At 39.3% G+C, this 21,653-nt stretch overlaps 1 protein-coding gene across 3 annotated transcripts in view; it reads right to left on the reverse strand.

The window, feature by feature from the left end:
- The window catches only part of SYT9 (synaptotagmin 9), a 67,921-nt gene that overhangs the window by 25,395 nt on the left and 20,873 nt on the right, over positions 1-21,653 (reverse strand). For all 3 annotated transcript variants that reach the window (XM_053980934.1, XM_053980933.1, XM_053980935.1), the window contains exons 2-3: positions 12,098-12,443; positions 9,491-10,037 (exon numbers count right to left, since the gene is read on the reverse strand). In XM_053980934.1, coding sequence (XP_053836909.1) covers positions 9,491-10,037; positions 12,098-12,443 — 893 coding nt within the window. The remainder of the gene's footprint in view (positions 1-9,490; positions 10,038-12,097; positions 12,444-21,653) is intronic.

Below are 21,653 nucleotides of genomic sequence, written 5' to 3' on the forward strand. Positions count from 1 at the left end.
CACAGGAAGGCTCAGACACTGCAAAAGCCTCTCTGCCTCATTTACCCCTGTGAATACTTCCAGTAACTTCAGCAAGCCTAGCTACAGGGGTCATAATATCCATGATTTTAGAATTGGAGTGTGCATTGAGCATGCATTGCCTTTGTGAGGACCAGTGCAGAATTCAGAGATTTGTGTGTCTGTCATTTAATCTTCCACAGGCAAGCACAAAGTGATGTTGCCATGGCCTGTTGGATTTTTTGCAGGGAGCACCACACTTTTTATGTTGTTCCTGATACACATGCATTCAGAATGTTTAGAGAAATGAGCGTACATGCCAGGAAATGAAATGAAACAGTGAATTAAAATGAAATTCTCTGCTGCAAAGGCGTCATAAAGTTGGGGCTGATAAATCTCGATGGAAAAGCTTTCAGTCAGGTCCTCATTTCTGCCATTGTTTCTTCAGCTCAGCTCTCAGAAGAATAGCTCACTTAGCATGAAAGAGTGATGTCTTCTGCCCCTCTTCCCTGGGTGGTTTGGCTGCCTATTTTTCACAAAGTGAAAGAATGGAGGAGCAGAGCTGTGGATCTTTCTGCAATGACCTGGGCAAGGTTCTCTACAGAGAGAGCCCTCGTGCTCTGAGGGGCTGTGAACACAGAAAAGCTGCCACACACCTCGACCTCCACAGCCACCCAGGGACAAACAGGGCCTCCACAATATCTGGAATTATACTTCCCACAGCACGACAGAGTATTCTGAAATATTCAGTCTGAACCCACAAGCATCACCCGGCCCGACCCTTCAGTGAACAGCCCTTACAGGGATTGAATCCACAACCTTGGCATTACCAGCACCCTGCTCTGACCAGCGCGGCCAATCTTGCACTAAATCTTAGGAAAAATGGTTTGTGTGTCCTTTGAAGTTCCTGCTGTCATTTATGGCAGTTCAAAGTTTCCTGGATGAGGAGAAAAGCTAGAGAATCTATAGATACATATATAGATACATACTATGGGGATATATGTCCTTCACCTCAGGTCAGATCCCACTTCAGCTGCAGCTTCTAATGTTTTCCCCCTACCAGGGCAGTGAAGAGGTCTGAAGACAGTCCTCATGTGATTATTTAGAAAATGGTATAGCCTTATCTTAATTTTGGCACGATCTATAATTTAATCTCATGCCTCCTAGCACTAGCTATGATCCAGCAATTCCTGCCTTCTGTACAGATGATATCTTGCCCTGTGTTACAGATCCTGGAATCCTGAAAGGTTAAAGTGTGACACAGCTGACGTTTTCTAACAAGACTTTGAAGGGGGCCAGACAAATCTTTTGGTGAGAGAAGAGCCTGGGTGGAGTGGCACTTTCTCTTCCACCTGGGTCACAGATGTACTAGAGAAGATGAAGTCAGGACTGTGCCCTGGCACATCCACATTTCAGGCTGTGTTAGCATAGCCAGCCTGTCGGATCTGGTGTGCTGGACGTGCTTCCCAAACAGCTCTGCTGTCCCCTGCCCCAACTCCCAGGAAATCCTGCTCTGATTCAGGGCACACTTACACTGAATCCCTGAGGAAACTGGAACAGAAAAATCCACTTACTCTTAAATAAAAGGCCCTGCCAAAATAACATGAGGACTGGGTAAACAGACTGCATGGAGAGGGAACTGTAAAACTCTGAAATACCCTGTTTGGTGGAGAAAGATGCCTGATGGCTGTGATATCTAGTGGGGATTAAAGGCTAAAAATGGCTTGAGGCTTTTCACATAAGCACAGTATGTTCAGAGGGAAGAATACTTTCAAGTTTGGCTCCAAATATTGAAACTTAATTTAAAGAGTAGGATTTTGCAGAAATTTTGATTAATCCATAAGCTATTAAAATGGTTTTTGTGACCTCTGTTGGAAAAAAAAAGATGGAGTAAGCATTCCCAAAACTGTTCAATAATTAAATGCGTGTTTGAAGTGATTTTTTTCCTCCTGCCTGGCTAAATACATGTTTAAATTGAAAGTTATGTAACATTGTAGAAAAAAAGGCTATGGCACAGTCTAATCCTGAATTATGTGCAGAATGGTTGCAACCAAGATTCCTTTAATACAGCTATTTTAGTGCTAGCACTGTGCAAATGCTCTTTGCTTGTCTTCAAGAATTGCTGCCTATGAATTGTAAAATACTGGAGCAGGATTTTTTTTTTTGGTATTTGCAGCTCCCACTGACAATTTTGGATGGTATAATTGAAGGACAGGTTTGGCTGACCGGGATCACATTTTGACTTTGGTTTATGTGCAGTCAGTGTTGCTGTGAGCTTTTTCTCTCCCAGAGCCTCGCTTGAGAGAGAGATTTCTGGGGGAAAAAAGGGATTGGCAGAGGAGGGTGAGAAGAAAGGAGAAGGGGGACGTGTGGAACAGGGACACTTAGAGACACATCCACCAACAAGGAAGCAGGAATTTAGGATGGTGTCTGACCTTTTTTAGCATGCAGCTAATGCGTGGAGGAAACTACTCTTCATATACCACTGCTGTTCTGGGGCTGTTGTACCAGGGAAACGTGGAGGACACAGGGACCACGGTGAACTCAAGAAGATGCAGCACTGATGGGCAGGGAAAGTTCAGAAAGTTCAGAAAGCAGCATTCTCATTTGATAAGGAATTTTGAGTTATTTCCATTTTGAAGCAGAATACCCATTGCTTGACTTGAAACAATTTGCTTTCAAAATATTTTAAAATATAGTCGTAGAAGGGCATTCCAAATGAGAAATCAAATTATCTTGAAATTTCAGTTTGCTCAAAATGCCAACTTTGAAATACTTTTTTTCTATTAAATTTTTTTAACTGGAATGATGCCATTTCTACAACACAGGTTTTGTTTTTATTCTTTTGGCTGCTTCAGTTTCTTTTGTTTGGTTGATTTTTTTGTATGTAGGGTGTTTTTTTTGTTTGTTTGTTTGTTTTTTGTCGAGAAATATCCATCCTGAAAAAGCTCCCTTGGAAATTCTGATGGCCACACTCCCGGGCTCTGTAAACTTCACATGGTGCATACACACGGACACAGCTCTCTGAATTATTATTTCCTTAAACTGCTCCCAAACCCCCAGTAAATGGTAGCTGAAGCCTCAGTAATATTACAGGACCCATCCTGGTTTTGGCCATGCCTGTGGAATTACAAGGCTGTTGGGAAATCCCTTGCATGAAGCAGGCTTCACTCCTTTTGGAGGCAAGTTTGCAGTGCTTGTACTGATTCAGGACCAACAGAAAAATAATTCCTTATCAAACCACTGCTCTCCAAGGCATTTGTCTTTTTTTTTTTACTCCTGACTCTTCCCAAGTTTTGTTGTTTATTACTCTCACCATGACCCAGTTGCTCCAGCAGAATTAGGCATCTGCTGCCTTTAACTTTCTGAAAACCTGTGAATATTTTATCTCTACCCTGTGTGATTGTACATAACCGTGTCTGTCCTTTGTTTAGCCATGCTGAATGCTGGCCCCTAATCATTTAAATGTATGGCATTCCTGACAAATCTTCCACAAAGTAATTATTGCAATCATTACATTTACAAAGATAAAAACCCCAAAAGACAAAAGGAAAACCCCAGTTTTGAAAATTAATGCATTTAAATAGTAGTTAAAAATATATTTAACAGAAAAACAAGGGCTGCAGCTGTTCTCTACTGTACACTAAGTACTATACCTGTTGTGCTGATGCTGAAGCCTAATTAATTTCTACTTCCTCCTTACTGTGGTGACCCTTAGGAATTGGAAGGATTAAAGATCTATGACTTCCCAGCACCTTTTGGCTATGAAATGATTCATTACACATGCACTTTCTTTTTTTTTTTTTTCTGTGTAGTTGATTAAGAATAGACAGAAAAAATCATGCAACAAAGGGTAACCTTGTGACTCAGGAGAAGATGAATACCCACTGATCTGCCTCTCAAAGGCTTTCTGGTTTTGGGTTTTTTTGAGTACTTCTGGTTTTGATTGTGGGTTTTTTTTTTTTTTTGGGTTTTTTTTTTTTTTGGTTTTTTTTTTTTGTTTTTTTTTTTAATTTTAATTTTTAAACAAATTCATTAAACAAGGTGAATCTTACTCCTTGTGTTTACTGCCTTAAAATAGCCATCAAATAGATGTTGTTGCTGCTAAGCTTGTGCCATGATTTTAAACAGGGAGGATTCATGGGTTTGCAAACCTGTCTCTTCTAAAGAGACTTGCATTTGCAAATCAATTAAGTAGGAACATCTCCACAACCATAACTGGTTGCTTCCCTGATGCCAAAGCCTAAAGAAATAGAACACCAGGTTAATACAGGATAGGTTTTCTGTATTGAAGAAAAAAAAAAAAAAACAAAAAAAAAACCCCACCATCAATTTTTGTTTCTCTTTTACTGACACAAAAAAAAAAGTAGATATGGCACTTGGCATTGATGGGTTGGATTTGAATTCATAAACAGAGACTTGGTTTGTTTCTGTTCCTCCCCAAATTCAAAAGTTTCGTTAACCACCGTAAATATTTTAAAGGCTTTTCTGAGCCCTTATTCACTGCCATCACTTCTCCAAACCCTGCAAGTTGCCAGAACAGGGATTTCAGAAACACTAGCTAAAACATCTTGACAAGCTAAACAGTTTTTAGAACTGGAGTAGGTGGACTTAGCTGACTTCCTGCCAGCTCCAGAGTCTGCACACTGTCGAGGGAGATAAGCAGTGCAAGCGGAGTGGATTAAGGCTGGTGCCAGGAATCTGCAGATCCTGGACCTGCCCTCATCTCTGCCATTAGCAGCGCCGTGTCCTGAGCAAGTCCTGTCCTTGTTGGCCAAGCCTGCTCCTCTGCAGGTGAGCTAGGGGCAGGATTTACCTATTTCTTTCAAAGAATGTTTATTTTCCTCGATTTTTGAGGGTTTAAGCTGTCAGCCTTACGAGCTGCACCTATTCATGTGCATTTGGCAGATGCTGAACTGCTCACAGCTCTTAGCAGGAATGGACCTGAGCAATGCAGCCTTTGAGGAAGTTCTTTTCAGTTCAGTCAGATTTCAGTATTTTATATTTTTATTATGCTTTCCATGAACAACTGACTGAAAAATTTAGCCTCTTTTCATCTCTCTTCCACACATACTGTGGTTGGCATTAACATCTCCAAAACAGGGAACTTGAAACTTCCTTCTGGTGATGTTATTCCAGTTGCATCTCAGTTATACAACATAAATGCCTAAAAATATAAATTCTCAAATCTTTCTTGCTTGGGCAAACTCAAGAACAACAGCCATGAACAATTAGCATTTTTTAGAATGCAGAATTTCAAATACTTATAGCCACCCTAATTTTTAACTCTCTCCTTGCCAAAACACTAACATGCATTTCAACATGCATATTAATTTTTTTTTTCCAATATACTTTTATTTCCTGAATCTCTGCAAAAGGAATTCAGCATTATTTGATACACTGTTATGTTTTTGACCCAGGGTGTTTTGACTTGCAGAGCTTGAAGATTCCTACAAACAGAAGAAATCAATTTCTTGGGTTTGAAATTTCTGGCACATGCTGGCTCTTTCTGGATGTCAAAGTGAACAACTTGATATACAGCTCATGTCTCTTCATAGCTTTGAACTATCCATAACTCTCTTTTGGGTTTTAGTAAACACATTCCTTAAAGTCTGTGGCATGTTACTTCTCAAATTCTATCTGTATTACCCAGAGTCTTGTTTCTGTACTCTCTTCTCTCTTAGATCCAGAATATTTCCCTATGTTTCCATTTCTATCTGCACCTTGATATATTGGGTTTTTTTGAGATGAGAGAAAGCTGCCAATTGGGTGTTAGGAATAGGATTTTTTTAAAGTGTGTATATGAACTTAAACATTCAGAAAAAAGAGCAGTTTTTGTTGTTGCCTGCCTAGATTTTAAACGTAACTATATTTGACAGCTGAAAAGAGCATCAGCGGCAGAAGCTATTACACTCTAAGACCAAAGCCACAAATTTACCTGCTAAAATGACTTCCTCACTCCAGTTATTCCTCTCATCTAAGTTGAGAAAACTCCTCAAGAAAGTTTACCTGCTTATCAAGTGCTGAGCACTTTGAGAATCCCAAGAGCCAGGAGGAACCAGAGTTGTATTTCCAGCAGGCAGAAACGCTCTCTGTGCCCTGCATTGGCTGGTGATGTTTAACAAGCAACTTTTGACAAAGGATTTTCCTTTCTAGGGGCACAGCAAGTTATGTAAGAGGACACTTGGCACCTTCTGAAAGAGAAGGTTTTCCTTTGTCTGAAATGGACCATCTGACACGCTCCTGCTTCGTATCTGACACCTTCTTCTTTCATGGTTTTCCATTTTATCTTGTGCCAAAGCCATGTGTTTTTGCTTGATCCCACTTGAGTTTGAAGATGGCAACCAAGGCAATATCAACCACTTGTTTTTTCTCTTCAAACATGCCATCACTTCGTGAACAAACACAACCAAAAACCCACCCCAAACCCTGACTATGTTTTAGATGCTACTAAACAAAACATGACAACAAAAGATGCCCAGGCTAAAAATAAAAAGTACTTTTTTTTTCTTGATAAGCCAGAAACCAGTGTAATCTGACTGGCAGATAAAAAAAAGCTTATCTAGTTCATTTCATGCTCATGCTAAAGTTGATCCACTTAATTATTTCTACCATTATACAGCCCACTGCTGCTTTTTTCCTGCTTGGAAAAAGTGTCAGTGTTACAGGAGAGAGATTTTATGCTCAGAGGACCTGGGATTAGAAGAACAGTCATTATGATACTGGAGATTTGTCTTTGGCACCAGACTGCTTTTAAGCACGTAAAAAATTTTTATGCTGAAATGTAACTGTGTTACAAAATAATTTCAAACTCTGGGATGGTAACAGATGTTACAGTCTAAAGAATGAAAACTGCTGGCTTAGGATAAAAAAAATCTACCACTGTTATTAGAAAACAGAAAAAAGCACATAGCATAATAGGTCAGTTTAATGGCATTGTTTGCAGTAAAGCTGACATTTCAGGCATAATCTGCAGTGCTCACTTGGAGTAGGACATTTTGCTGGGCAGAGAAGGATTTGATACATTCTTTTATATTGCTGTGTCAAATTGGATTAGAACATAATAAAATGGAGAATGTAAAATAAAGGCCTTTGGGCTCGCTGGTTAGGCAGTGTAATAAGATGTGCAAAGAATTAAAATGAATGGTACTCTTCAGAAGTATGACAAACCTGTCATGTGCAGTTTGTGTGGAGCTTCCCTTTTTCTCATTCATTTCCTAGGAATATCCTTCCTGTGTGCACTTTCTGCTGACCTACATAAAGTGAATTCCCTTCAGTGACTTTGCCCAGCATTTTTCTGTTCTCTAATTATTATTTGAAACAAGACGAATATAAATTATTGAAAATCTGTTACAGTGGATACAGTTTTGGTTTCCAACCATAAACTTCCCAATGGGGTTCAAAACTTTGCCAAAATTTCTTTCTGAGTTTCACTACAGCTGTCTGCTGGCCTGGAGAGCAGCCACAGGAGGATTCACTGCAGCAGCCTCACCAAGTAGCCCTGGATCAGGATCCAGCTTCTGCTGTCAGGCTGAGAGATATCTCAGCTACACAGACAAGAAAATGGGCTGAAACTTGGTTTTTTTCAATGATGCATGGAGTATTTCTCAAAACCTCATGGAATGAATTCTAACCTTTGAAATTTCGGAAATGTTAATTGGTAAGCTGGGTACTCCACACTTTCATTTATCTGATACTCTTATCTCAGAACTCACATTACCCAAAATTGGATGTGTCTCCTATGTGCCATGAGTCACTTGCTTTGAAAAGGCCTCTGTTAGCTGGAAAGCCAGTGACGAGTCTCGATGGCAGGTCGTGTGTTCTGTTTGGATAAACAGGGTTACACTTCATGGGAAAATTGGTATCAGGAGGAATTAATAAATGACTCATGTTTCAGTCCTGAATTTCAATTCATATATTACAGAAAATCTGAATACAAATGATATGCTGCATCACTTTTGAAATTTGGAAGAAGTGATTCAAAAGAAAATACCAGAGCCAATCTTCTGCCTAAGTTAAAGCAGGGAAAAATGACCTGTTCATATCAAAGCAGCCCCAGTGTGCGTGCACATTCAGCTTTCAGTTGACTGTGAAAAATGAAGTTGATCTTTGGACACTTAATGCTGTATGAAGGCAGCCTTTCACTTGGAATGACTGTCATCTGCTCTGTCACAACCTTACTTTTCCCTTGCAGTTGAAAAGAAATAACTTCTCCTACAAAAGCCAGATTTATCCTCCCTGACACCAAGTGTCCATGTCCCTGCCTGTACCCCAAGTGAGGAACTGCTTGTGCTGCTGCTGCACTTCCATCCTCATGTGGGACAGGATTGTGCAGAGAATTCTCCTTAAAGCTAGGAAAATATCCATTTCCATAAAGAATTTTCCAAGGGAAAAAAAAAATCAATTTGGTCTGTAATATGGGCATGTTAGCAGACCACAGAGGTATACAGTGAGGGTGAATTCAGGAAAGGTATTTGTCTCAGAACATCCTTTACTTTTCAATGACTTCTTATTCTCAGCTAAGCAGATGTTTCAGTGCTTTCCTGAACTGAGGTCTAACAAACTTACCCTTTGATCTTACTGCTAATGATGTCTGGTTTATTTGACTCTAAAATGTGCACTCCACTGGAGTATGGTTTGACATAGCAAATGAAATGTTTCCTGACACTTGGCACTGGTGCCTTCACCCCTGTGGGTTTCTGCAATGTATCACTCTCACTGAAGGTCTGTCCTCCCGAGGATGCGTGGGATTCATCTCTAATGGCATTACAAGGAGGTTGGCTCCTGCTCCGAGTAGAAAGCTCCTTCTTTTTTGAAAGTAATTTCCATGATTTTATACATAATGACTGTTTGGATTCCTGCACAGAACTTGATAACAGAGATTCTGGGATAAGTGAAATACAGACTTCTAAAATACGTTCCTCATTTCCCTGGGAACACAGCGGTGCCAAACAAAGAGTTAAACCAATTCAGTTCACTGCTTTCATGGAACAGAATTGTCTGAACTCTGTTTGGCTGGATTATAGCTGTGGGGTTTTCTGACTTTATGAGAATAAAGTCTTCAGTCTTTTGAAGAACTGAAGATTGCTACATAAGAAATGTTGAATCTGCAGTTCTGGCTGATTAGTGTGCTGTAAGTTACATAAAAAATCATGCAAAACAGGAAGAGAGGCAAAATAAGAAAAGTAATATTTCCTTAAGTAAGCTTCAGATTAAGTAAGATTAAAACATTCTCCAGCATTTCTGCCCTATCAGCAGGGCAATGACTAAACCCACTGTCTCCTACATAAAACATTCTTTAATATATCCAAAGAACAAGAATTGAGGACTGAAAATGTACTGTCAGTTTCCCTGGATTAAGGTCAAAGCTTGAGAAAGAGAGAGAATAGAGTATTTTCCTTCACAAATTCAACACACAATTTCAGTTTTAATCAGATTAGGGAAATAAAGTCAGAAACAAATAAAATTCAAAAAGAAGAATTATAATACTTACATTGGTGACATATTCAATATCCTTCCAAATATTACATTCCCTGGGAAAATCTGCCAAATCTAAAAAATTATCCACTACCACTTGGCCAATCAAGTCGTGCCTGGAGAATCTGTCAAAGTCATACACAGAGAAATGGAGTTTCCTTGTGTTGAGATCATTGTAGGGGACAGTAAATAAAAAAACTTCATCAAACACTGGATTTAGGGTCTTTCTGTGCACTTTAGTCTGGTGTTTTGTTTTCCTGTCAGGGAGCAGGTATATCTTCACGTAGGGATCTGAAGTTCCAGAGAAGTCCTTTGCCGGCAGGTTGACGGCCTTGTGAATCTTCACTATCAGCTGCTCCAGATCACAGTCGTACTTGAGGATGAAGTTGAGTTTTCCACAGGCCTTGCTGTTACTCCTCCGGCCGTCGTCCGTGTCCAGCGATCTCTGCTTGTACAGCTCTGGCTTGATGCGGCCGATGCCCGTCAGCTGCTCCTGCTTCTGGACCTGCTGGATGTTGAAGTCGGGGTTGGACAGGTTGAGCTGTCTCCGGAGTGAGTTGTGCCTTAAAACCAAAGAGAAAGAATTGAAACAGGCTGTGCACACACGCCAACGTTCACGTTTGGCGCGTTTCCGTAACGTACGGCGGGGTCGGGTTTGTAACAAAGGGATAAACACTGAGACCCAGCCCTTGTGAGAGCTGACCTTCAGCACCAGACTGCTAACGCCACGTCAGTGTCTGTTCCCGTGTCTCAAGCTGGGCTGAAATGGTTTGCTGATCACCCCAACAACTGTTTTCCTTTTTCTCTCACACCTGATGTAATAAACGCGGAGGTACTTTGGCTGAAAAGCTCCTTTGCTTTCATTAGCTTTGATTTTAGCTTCGGTCCAGTAAAATTTAATAATTCACACTTACTGTGACTGAAATTTCTCCTTCGTGGATGGTAACAAAAATCAAATTTTCAGTCCCTGTTGAGGTAGGGAGATGTGAAAGTTGAATTAGGTAAAACCCTAATCTTCTATGAGTTCCATTTTATTGTCCTATTCACATGCAGCAATCAGTGTTTTAGAGCACCAGGAGCTCAGGTTGAACACAGAAAGAGCATGTGGAAAATGCCAGCACAGGATTAATTCAAAGCTATCTATATTGAATGTAATCAGCAAGAGTTCCTCTGCTATAATTGTTCATTCATTCCTGGTAAATATCTGTTTACCCATGCTTAAAGCAGGAACAGCCTCTTATGTGCTATCCTAATGTTTTTTCTCTTGTTGCATAATAAATACATAATCTTATGGCTCTACATTAGTCATTTCCAGCATAAAATATTATCATGTCACCAAAGGGAAAAAAAAAGTTCAACCCTTAAGCACCTCATGGCAGTGAGAGGCCTAGAATATCCTGTGGAGGAATAAAAAGAGGCTAGTGCTGTACCTTCTCCAACTGAAGTGCATCTGCTTTGACTCAGATATTTGCTGGCTCTTCACATGAAGAGCTGATCCTTATTCTCACTGTATGAAACATAATCCTTTTTTCACCTGCCCCTGCACACACTCTCAGCCTCCCCCTTTCCTCTTCCCTCATGTAACTGGTTTTCCAGTTCCCCTGGAGACTTCACTGACTCTTGTTCAGTCACTCTTCCCCCCACAGTCATGACTGTGGCTAAAATCTACGATTTTTTTAATCCTATTTCTAACTCTTGCAAGAGTTTCATTAGCTTTGCCCTACTTTTCTTCTTTGGAAAAATCTTTGAGGAGATATTACTGGGTGTTCAGCACCAGTGCTAAGTGCAAATGAATATGCTTTACAAGCTAAATCTAGGCTGTGCTGGTGCTTTTAAGGGATGCAGGGCTCTGCGTTATCCAGCTCCTGAGGGAAAAACACCAATGAGACAGTAGTTGTGATGTCTTAGGATTTTAGCTTTTATATTTTTCATATATTTGTAATCCTGCAATTCTTTAGTGTGTAACTCTAAACTCCATATACAGTGTGAACTGCTGTTCTCCCAGTTTGGTCAGGCAGAATAATTCCTCTCCAGGCCTGGCAATCAAGGACACCTCACTGTCTCAGGCCCCAAGAGGTGTAAACAAAAGTGAGCTGGGGAGGAGCAAACTGCGGGCAAATTACTTCATTACCTGGAGCTGTAATTGGAAGATCAACCCCCAAAATGCAAATGAACCAAACTTATAAAAGTATGAAACCTGTGACGCATCCTCCATTTTAGGCGTAGCCCCTGGTTGGGCTTCGCCTGCCCAAAATGTACCTGAAGGCCCTTCAATAATGGGCCTTCAGGTACTTTTTTATACTTATTGAATATTATTTTATATTTATTGAATAAATATATTTATTTATTCAATAAATGTAACTGCATTTTATTCCCTTAATTTTGCCTGGCCTCTGTTTTCAGGTAGTCCCAACATGGCATCAGTTGCGAGAAGAGTGGAATAGGATTGTGATCCTGTTGCTTCGAGGTTTGTGCACCTCAGTGAATAACTTATATATATATATAGATATATATTTTTAAGGAACGTGGCAAGAAGATGATACCTTTTTTTTTTTAAGATCAGTGTGCCGCGCTTTTTTTGGGCTGCATTCGCGAAGAACAGAGAGAAACCGGAGTTACTGACCGGCTAGACGAGGTGGGCTCAGTGGTCTGGCGCTGCACCCGCACGTTGGGCACGCAGTTCTCCTTGGCTCCCGCCTGGGTGTCCAGCGGGAGGTCGGGGGAAGTGTGGCTGATCTTCATGGAGGCCTCGGGGTAGGCTGCGGGCTGCCCCAGGTATTCCTCGCTGTAGTCGCGCTCATTGGCGTCCGCGTAGTGCAGCGGCTCCTGCTTGCTGTCCTTGTTCCCGAAGGGCAAACCCCGCTCCCGCCACGGGATCCAGCACAGCTTCCAGGACACGAAGAGGGACACGCCGAACAGAGCCAGGCCGCAGGCTGTGACAACCAGGGACAGCAGGCTTATGGAGATATCTGCGAACGAGAGAAGCGCATCCGCGTCACGCCTCCGGAGACCCGGAGCGCCGACACGGCAGGCGAACACCTCTGCACTGCAAATTAAATTCTGGTCCCCGCAACGGTCGTAAAATTATTAAAAGTTCTCATTTCTTTCCCCCCAAGGGAAAAGAAAAAGTTTGGAATTCAGTGTAAGACTTGAAGCTAGCTTACAATTTCCCTACAAAAGCTGGGTGGGATGAAAGGTCATTCTAAATGTGAGAAGGGTTTTTCACTTGCTCACTCAACTTCCTGTTGATGAAAGAGCTGTGCCTGCATTTTATCTTTTTGGTTTTCTTTTTCTTTTCATGTAGTGCAGTTTCCTCTACCTGTTTTACCAGTTCTTGCTAGCTTCTCTTCCAGATCCTGTATTAGGCTTAAACACCAAGAAAATATGCAGACAAGCACCTTCGTGACAAGAATTTTTTAAGTATTGCACTGCTGTATCTTGGTTTATTATTTTAATTCCATTCCATCTAATTATAGACTCATTCCTATATTTGCAAATTATTTTTGACTATCAATGCATGGCTTGCTCTTCGGAATTTAATTAGGACACCAATATCTCTTCAAAACTGAGGTTTTACTGGGTTTTTTAACTCCAAAGGCTCTTTCTTTTCTTTTTCCAAACTTCTGGTGTAAAAAGGAATGTGGATATGAGTTTTCTGTTGTTTTTCCCCACATTTCCAACGTTATCCTACTCCATCAACAGGAATAAGTTATGGGAGTGGGTTTTGCTATGTTTTGTTTTAAGTTGCACGTTGGGAAAATGACTCAGTGGAACAGCTGGTTTTGTGGTTACAATGTTTTTGAAATGAATCTCTCTGTGGATTACACAATACATCATGCCTTGAACACAATTAGTGAGGATTCTATTTTACTGCCTTAAATTATAAACACAAGCTGATCAAAGCAATTTTTCACACTGTGTGTAGGTTCAGAGTGTCAGGCTGCATCTCTCTAAGCAAACAGCCAGCCTGAATTCTCAAAGGATGACAGAAGGTTGAAACACACTGCTTCTACTAAGACAATTATTTAAAAATGACAATTCAAATGGAACAGCCCCGGTCCATTCCAAAATAAAAATAACATTTTTTTAAAAAAGTGGAAAAGTCAATACCTTCTGCCCCTGCTGTGAGTCTCATTCTCACCAGCCAGCCAGATTAAATTTCCACAGTGGGGGGAGTGACACTGCAATCCATTTCACACAGGAGCTGTCCAGTTTATTTTGCATGCTGCAAACCAATTTCAAACAATTTTAGCCAGCATGGCCCTTTCTGTCCTTCTCAGAGTCATATCAAGACAAAGCTCATGAACAGTGGGCACAGCATAGAAGCTGCTTGGAATTACAGCAAAGAGTTTTCCAGAGCTAAAATTAATTAAGGAAATTCCTCCCATGCATAAAAGGGAGGAGTGGAATGGTAGTTCTTGATACTTTTTTTTTTTTTAATATTTATTGTCAAACAAATCTGGCAGTGGAGGCAGAGCACAACCTCTTTTTGATTAAAAAGCAGAGGATCAAGGATACAGAAGTGAAAGAAGGCCTTTAGAATAAAGTAATTTGTCTTGGACTCCCTGGAGAAGAAGCAAGAAATACATGAGAAGTCTGCAAAAAGGACATTTCTTTCAAAGAACTGATTCAAGTAAATGACCCAGCATTGAAAAAAATGAGAAATTTGGAGTTATCAGAAGCAGCCAGAAGATTACAAGGTGAGAACAGAAGACTGGCCAATGATAAGGGCGTGTGAATAGGAAGGTGAGGAGCAATTTGAAAAGTATATCAGCAGTCCCTTACCCTACCATGAAGATGATTTGAGCAGAGGAAGTATTCTAGAGAACAGACACTGTGAGAAAAAACACGAGTGCAATACGAACTGTTTTTTCATTTGGAGAGTTTGGGGGGCTTTAATAACATATATAACACCTTCATCTCACAGCTTGCCTGCAGAGAAGCTGGGCAGCAAACAGTGCAGGTCACAACATGACAGGGGACGTTTTTATCCATCATCTTGGTTTTACTTCATCCCGACTCCTTTGTGGCAGGAAGAAGTTTTCGTATGAAATTTTTGTTTCTGTGGGTGGAAAAGAGACCATCACGTATCCGTCTTGCTTCTGTGGAAGACAGTAGACTAAAGGGTAGTGCTTTAAGCTTTTCCCTTTCATCAGACAGTAATTTTCACATCCTGTGTGCCTGGCAGGCAATTTTCAGCAACAGTGCAGATCCATGGTGAACATCTGAGGTGAGCACAGTCCCACGCCAAGAGATTTTTGGCTGCATCCCTGAGCTGCTTTTCTATTAGCCACTTGTACTGTTACATACTGTATTTTCTGTATAATTTTTACTCCATCTTTCCAGATGTCTCAGTTTTTCTAAGCCTGTTTATCTGTATTCTCCTGTGGTAGCAGTACTCATCTGATGCCAGTGATTTCCTCTGCTTTGTAATGAGAGCAGGGTAAGTCTTTACTACTTTGTCCTCACAGAAATGAGATCTGCAGCACAGAAAGTGTTCCTCAGAAATCCAGCTGCTTCTGAATTCCCTCTGTGAATGCCATGACGCCAGCCAAGCATCTTGATATGAATCCAAGTCAAAATTTCATAATTCTACCTTTGTCATCATGGCTGCACTAAGAGCTCAGCTCCCAAATTCCAGCATGTCAGAATATTTGGATTATAGCACACTGATTATAGCATGCTGCTGCTGGGCAGTGTGCTCCCCACTAGCAAAAGAGGACTTTGGATAGACAGAAAACAAGAGAACAGACCTGTAGGGTGGCCCCAGATTAAACATTCTTGAGGCCTGGTAGCTGCCCTTTAATTCTTTGTCTGTTGAGACTGTGACTTCATTGTTAGAGGACACTGGGGAGGCACTGCCATTATTTCCATGCAGCTCCAACAACCAGGAATTCAGCTATGGTTTCCAGGAAGGACACGGGATATCTGAACTTCTTGCTCATGGCATTGTCTTACAGATATTCTGATGCAATAATAAACTTTTGACCAGGTTTCCATGTTTCAATGCCTTTTATTCTACTGACTTCAGCCTCATTTTTCTACTATGCTTATAAGCATAACTTTTTTTTTTTTCCTTATTGTTTGTTTGGTTTTGGGTTTGTTTTTTTGTTTTTTTTTTTTTTTTTCCTTGTAGCAATCACAAGGTTAAAAATGATGTGGAAATAGCAAGTTGAGTTTTCTACCTTTGGATCACACCATCAGTTGTTACCACAGACTGGAGAGATGAATGTGGCCTTTCTGTCTGTGACAGATTTTATTACAGTCAGTGAGATAAAAAAAACCCTCAGCCCTTTTATCAAAAAGACTCAGTTTGGTCATTGCTGAATGCTGAATCTTTTTCCATTTTTTTACTTACATTTTAATGTAGATCTGTTACACAGAAAAGAAAAATCCCACTTTTTATGTCAAGAGATTGTATGATAGGAATATAAATTATCTTGTCTTCAGATTCTCCTATTAAAGAGAACCACAGAACCTTTGGGGAAGGGACCCTTCAGATCATTTAGTTCAACATTCTGCCCAAGCAAGGTCACCTCACACAGAATATGCCCAGATGAAATTTCTCCAAAAGATGGAGCCACTGTGGGCAACCTATTCCAGTGTTTGAGAGTCACCAAGTAGGTTGATAGCATAATCTCACTTTGGCAGGGATAAAATACTAAGTAGGTAACATTTTTAGATCACAATAACCAAAATTTCGGTAACGCTGTAAGGCATAACTGCACTTCGTAGATTATCTAGTAAGAAAGGAAATAAAATTATGCTTCTATTTATATTTCAAAGGTTTTTAGTATAGATCCACTGAACATAAACTTTTATATTGACTTTGAATAAAATCCTATGTTTTTCTAGAAGAATTTGAATTGTCTTGAGCTCATGGTGCATGAGTGTTGTTCAGTATGGGAGGCTGCAAGACCAAAGATAAATGCATGATGATTCCATTCAAACACTGACAGTACCACATTGCAGGCCTGTGACTTATTTTTCCTGGAGTAAATCATTGTGCTTTATCCTCTAAAACTGTGATGCTGAAAAATCTCACCCAAAAATCAGACCAGCAAAATACAGAAATGTGGTGGCTTTGCTTTTTCGTATGTGAAACAAGGATTGAAGTGTTTTTTCCCCTCCTTGTATTTATTTAGTTACCATTTGGATTGCTAAGTTTTATACAAAATAAAATATCTAAATTAGCCAGCAATGGGAAAGGTCAATAGCTAATGCAGATCAATTTATGTGTCTAGACACGTAATTGGAGTTGTGGAGTCAAAAAGCACAAATTATACTGCTTGGATTCGTCTGACTCCAAAAGATTCAAATAAGAGCCAACATATAAGAAATAAAAAACAACTGAACAGGCAATTTCTCATCATCCAGGCACAGAGAGGACATTTAATCAAAGGAACTGCTGATCAATAATGTAATTATTTAGACAATCAAGTTGTTGGGTGCCTGGATGTGACTGGTGTTCTACCAAATGAACTCCTATCCCAACAAACTGGCTGTAATTTGGTTTAACTTGAGGCTGAAGGAGTTTTACTAGAAATCCTAACTGGGAGAGTTTTTTACACACTCTTATCAAAGTACAACAAGCTTTCTTCTCTCTGCTGATTTACTCTCCTGTTTTTATTAAAATGACTATTCCAATATTCCAGAAGTATTGTAATATGCAGTCAATCTGTTGGGTGAAGTTTGGCTAGCAAGTGGTGAAACAAATCGCAGCAATTCAAAATCTTGCAATACAGGTATTTTTAGTCCAAGAGATGCAATCTTTCCCTATTTACACCCAATAAATTTCAAAAGGCATTCAAATAAAATAATGAAGTAAATTTTTTTTTCTGAATAATCCTATTACTAGAATATAGGATATATCGGGACAGATCAATCTTTGCAAATATGATTCTGTCTAAATTCAGTGGAAATTTCAAGCTGTCATTTCCTGCGGGGAAAAAAATTCCTCTTTTCACTACTTTTTTGTTGTTTGGGGGGAGATTTTAAGGAATATGTTTAGAAGTCTGGTTTCTTGAAAAACAATGAGAACATCAGCTCCTATTGCTTAAATCCTAGCTGTGCTTTTGACAATCTGAATTGTTTATCTTTTGTGCAAATACATCCATGGAGGGTTAGTAGCCATCCTTCAGCTCAGTGGTTGTACTGCAGGAGCAACTGGAGGGGTTTTTTTAAACCTAAAACCCTAAACCCCTAAGTTTTTAAACCTAAACCCCTAAGTTTTCCAGAGGAGAAGTGTTAGGATCAAGCACCTGAAGCAATTTTTACCTGGCATTGCATTGTAGTTTCCTCTGTGCTTCACAAGTTTTTCTTAATTAACATAACTGGCACTTGTTCAGGATGGAAGGTGTCCCTTGGCAAAGACTCCTGGGGCAGAGGAATAATTCTCAGCTAATGTATTCTTTTCTGAAATGTTGTTAATTATCCTTAATACCTTGTTTAGAAACTTTCAGTTCAATTCTTAAAAGGAAGGCAGCTGGAAACCAAGGGAATGAATCTCAAGTTATATTCATTTTATAACACATACATGCTCCAACTGTGTCTGACCCTGACATTTATGAGTGTGGACCAACAAAACAGGCCTAAATGAGATCAGTGTCAGGGCTTCACATGGTAGTAACATTCTCCATGCTCCAAAAATATATCTGTAGCAGGGTCTCACTGGTATTTGAGGCTGTTATTAGCTTTTAGTGATTTTTTTTTTATTCCCTGGTTGTGTGTTCTACATCTTCTAGGTAGGCTTCAGGGTATGTAAAGCTCTTGTGTTGGTTAAGGCACTGTTCTAATCCTCTGAGTGGCTTGCATGTCTTTTTATTCCTGAAAAGTGTTACAAATTCCAGTTTATCAGTGCGTGCTTTCTCTTCATCTGCTTTGCTACGGTTACAAATTTGTTTAACGTGTTTTCCAGATATTGCTTAACATTAACTAAGTCTCATAAATGTAATCCTAGGACTTCACCAAGGTACTTATCAATTAGTTTAAATCTACATAAATTTCACAGCACAATTTCCATATGAAATCAGAATTACTAAATGGCCATACAAAATACTCACAGTAACAAGTGCAAAAGCAGTAAGAGATTTGTTTGTGCAGAGTATTTTTTCTAGTAGAAATCGCTGTGATACAACTCAAAACTGACAGAAGATTGACATAATAGTTTATTGATAAGATCAGAAAACTAAAGCTTAAGGCAAAAAAAAAAAAAAAAAAAGAAAAACCCAAACCAAACAAACCAACAAAACCTAAAGCAAATTGTTCATGGACATTAAATAACAAAAAAAAGTACTCAGAACACAGTAAATTGCACCTTTTTTGTTTTGCAAAAAGAAAGTTTAGCTTATAAAGAAGAAAAGTAATGTAAGCACAATGTCTTGTTTGTAATTCAGGTAAGGTCATTTCATACTTAGATAGTTGATTAATTACAACTGAAATTGTATGTGAACTTGTTCTAAGAAGAATTTATTACTGTTTGCACAGCGGATCTCTAATATATTTAGTCTGCATTAATGTGAATATCTTTGACAACTTAGCTGACACATAATACTGTGCTACAGTTTGTAAGTGACAAAAAAGCCTTCACTAATCAGACAGCTGGCTGCATGAGCAGTGATTTTTAAAGACAGAGTTGAGAGGAGTCGTATGTCCAAGGGCTTGCATTTTTCCCTGCCATCCTGCAGCAGTGCCTACTGACAAAGAATGATGCTGCTCCTCTGGTAAAACAAAAGCTTCTGCTCCACAAGTGACACGGACACCAAGTGCAGTAGAAAAAAAAGAATTTTTCATGTCTGCATATACACGGCTGCTGTAAAATTTTCCCCAGGTTCCCACGCCTCATTCTTGGTTCTTTTTTGCTTATTATTGATTTCTCTTTTACTACTCACTTCATACAACTGATAAAATGTGCAGAATTACTGTACACCTTTGGTTTTCTAATGCCGAGTGTAAAAAATTATAAACTGGGGGGAAAAATCCATAAATTAAAATAGAACAGAAGAGAGGACAGCAGTTCTAAAGATACCATGGCAGATTTTCAAGTACTCTGTGTATGGAGATGGCTTTAATGGTTCTATTTTACCCTGTTAGGAAGAATCATGGGGAGTGATGCATTTGCAGGACAGGAAAAGTAGCTGGAGCAAAGGAACACAAAATCTTCTAAAAGCCATTTGGCATTTGAGGCATGCTTGTGTCTTCTTAGCTAAAAGGGAAAGCTGGTGATATTACAAGTGGAAAAGGAATTTTGGGACTAGACACACACTGCAAATTCCTGTGACCATCAGGCTTGTGAGGTCCTTCACGGTGAGCAGTTGTGTTTGTAGGACTAAAGTTCCTGTGACATTTTCTGCTTCTTCGCTGCATGTGTTAAATCACAGAATCAGATTATTTATTCCAAGAAAACAATTAATATGATACATTTTGACTTTTCTTTTTCTTGCAGGATCCTTCACAACGCGAATGGGGCTGTTAATTAATGTTTTGCAAGTGTTTATCCTGGCTTTTTTTACAATATGCAAAATAGAAGTTCATGCAGTAATTGAAGGATTTAACTTCTCATCCAGTTGAACAAAATGACTAGTCACTTTTGGCAAATACTGTGTATGTTCCCTCATTAGCAGAATGAAAGGTTTTAATAGCAAAATGAATGATAGAGAATGAATAAAGAATAACCTAAGAGAAATTTTCCAGTAGAAATTTTTTTGGACAAATTGCGTGTGTTAAAAATTATGAAACTGTCAAGATTTGTGAATATTTTAATGACTAAGCCATCCGAGCACACATTAATCTTGAATATTATGACCCTATGAATAATAATGAAGAGAAATTGCCATTTATTTCTGCAGAATATAGCCAGCAGCAGGAAGTCCCCAGGTTATGGAAGAGCAAACAGCTCATTTGAACCACGCCAATAAGCTCCAAGTTCCATTATAGTCCTTGAAAGCCCAGTAAGCTGCAATAACAGTAAAGTGTTTTAGAGTACTAAAGGAAATGACAGAGCAGCATTTCATTTCCCATTTGTATAAAACTGCACAGGAATATTCTCCCAAAGTGCTCAAAATGACAGCTAGAGAGATCATAAAATCATAGGATGGTTTGGGTTGGGAGGGACCTTAAAGACCATCTCATTCCAACCCCTCTGCCACGGGCAGGGACAGCTTCCAAAATTTGTGAAATTAAATTAATACAAAGGACTGGGAGATGTGGACAGAGCACTAAAGAGTACGAGGGGCTGTTTGAGCTTCAACAAAATTTAAGTTTCACATTAATACCTAAAGACTAAAAATACATACACACAAATCTATAACGTGATGAATATGACTAACAGATCCTTTCACAGAGACAGCCATGGTTAATAAGAGTTGTGTTGCTCATATGAGTTCTAGTCAAAGTCTGTATTTTTCTTTGGGACTTCCAATCTTTTTCCTACTAGAAGCACTGAATTTCACATACCAGTGGTCTCTCCTTCTCTATAACCTTATTAAGTCTAGTGGAAACCCTTAGCCTTTCTAATTTTGAATAACCGAACAACAAATATCTATTTTTGAACCTTTCTTAATTTTTTGGTGGTTTTTTATTTTTTTTTAATAAATATTTAAGAAATAAGAAGATAGTATTACTTTTCTGGACAATTTACATAGAGTAGAAGTGCAAGCTTCTCTTTAAAGTCAGATTGCTTGCAATGGAAAATTGGTCAATTATTTCATTAGCTTCCTTTTCAGAATCAACGACTCTAAGCCTACATTATGGGAGTCTGGCACTTGACAGTAGTTCAATATTTACAATACTTGCTTTACATTTAAGGAAGAGCCAAAATTCATTTGCTTTCTCTATATTGGCAGATCATAAAAAGGTTGTCACAAGTGTTGAAACCTCACAAGGGACTTCAAGAAAGTTGCCTGCATAGACTGATATGGATAAAGAGGAAATTTATTGCTTATTAGAATCACAAATCACTAACATCTTAAGCTGATTAAATAGCCTGATTTTTCTTTTAGGAGGGAGTTGCTGGCACAAAAGGAAATAAAGGCAGCCTTGAAAGCATTTATCTTTCTCAGATGAGGAGCCAGATGCACTGCAACACTCACATTGACTTCTGTTAAAAATGTTTCAGCCACAGCCAATGTATTGTGTGTCTGTTGTTCTTTGTGAACTTAGGGCTCCCACTTCATAAAAGG

The sequence above is a fragment of the Vidua macroura genome, chromosome 6, assembly GCF_024509145.1.
Source record: "Vidua macroura isolate BioBank_ID:100142 chromosome 6, ASM2450914v1, whole genome shotgun sequence".
Taxonomy (NCBI): Eukaryota; Metazoa; Chordata; class Aves; order Passeriformes; family Viduidae; genus Vidua; species Vidua macroura.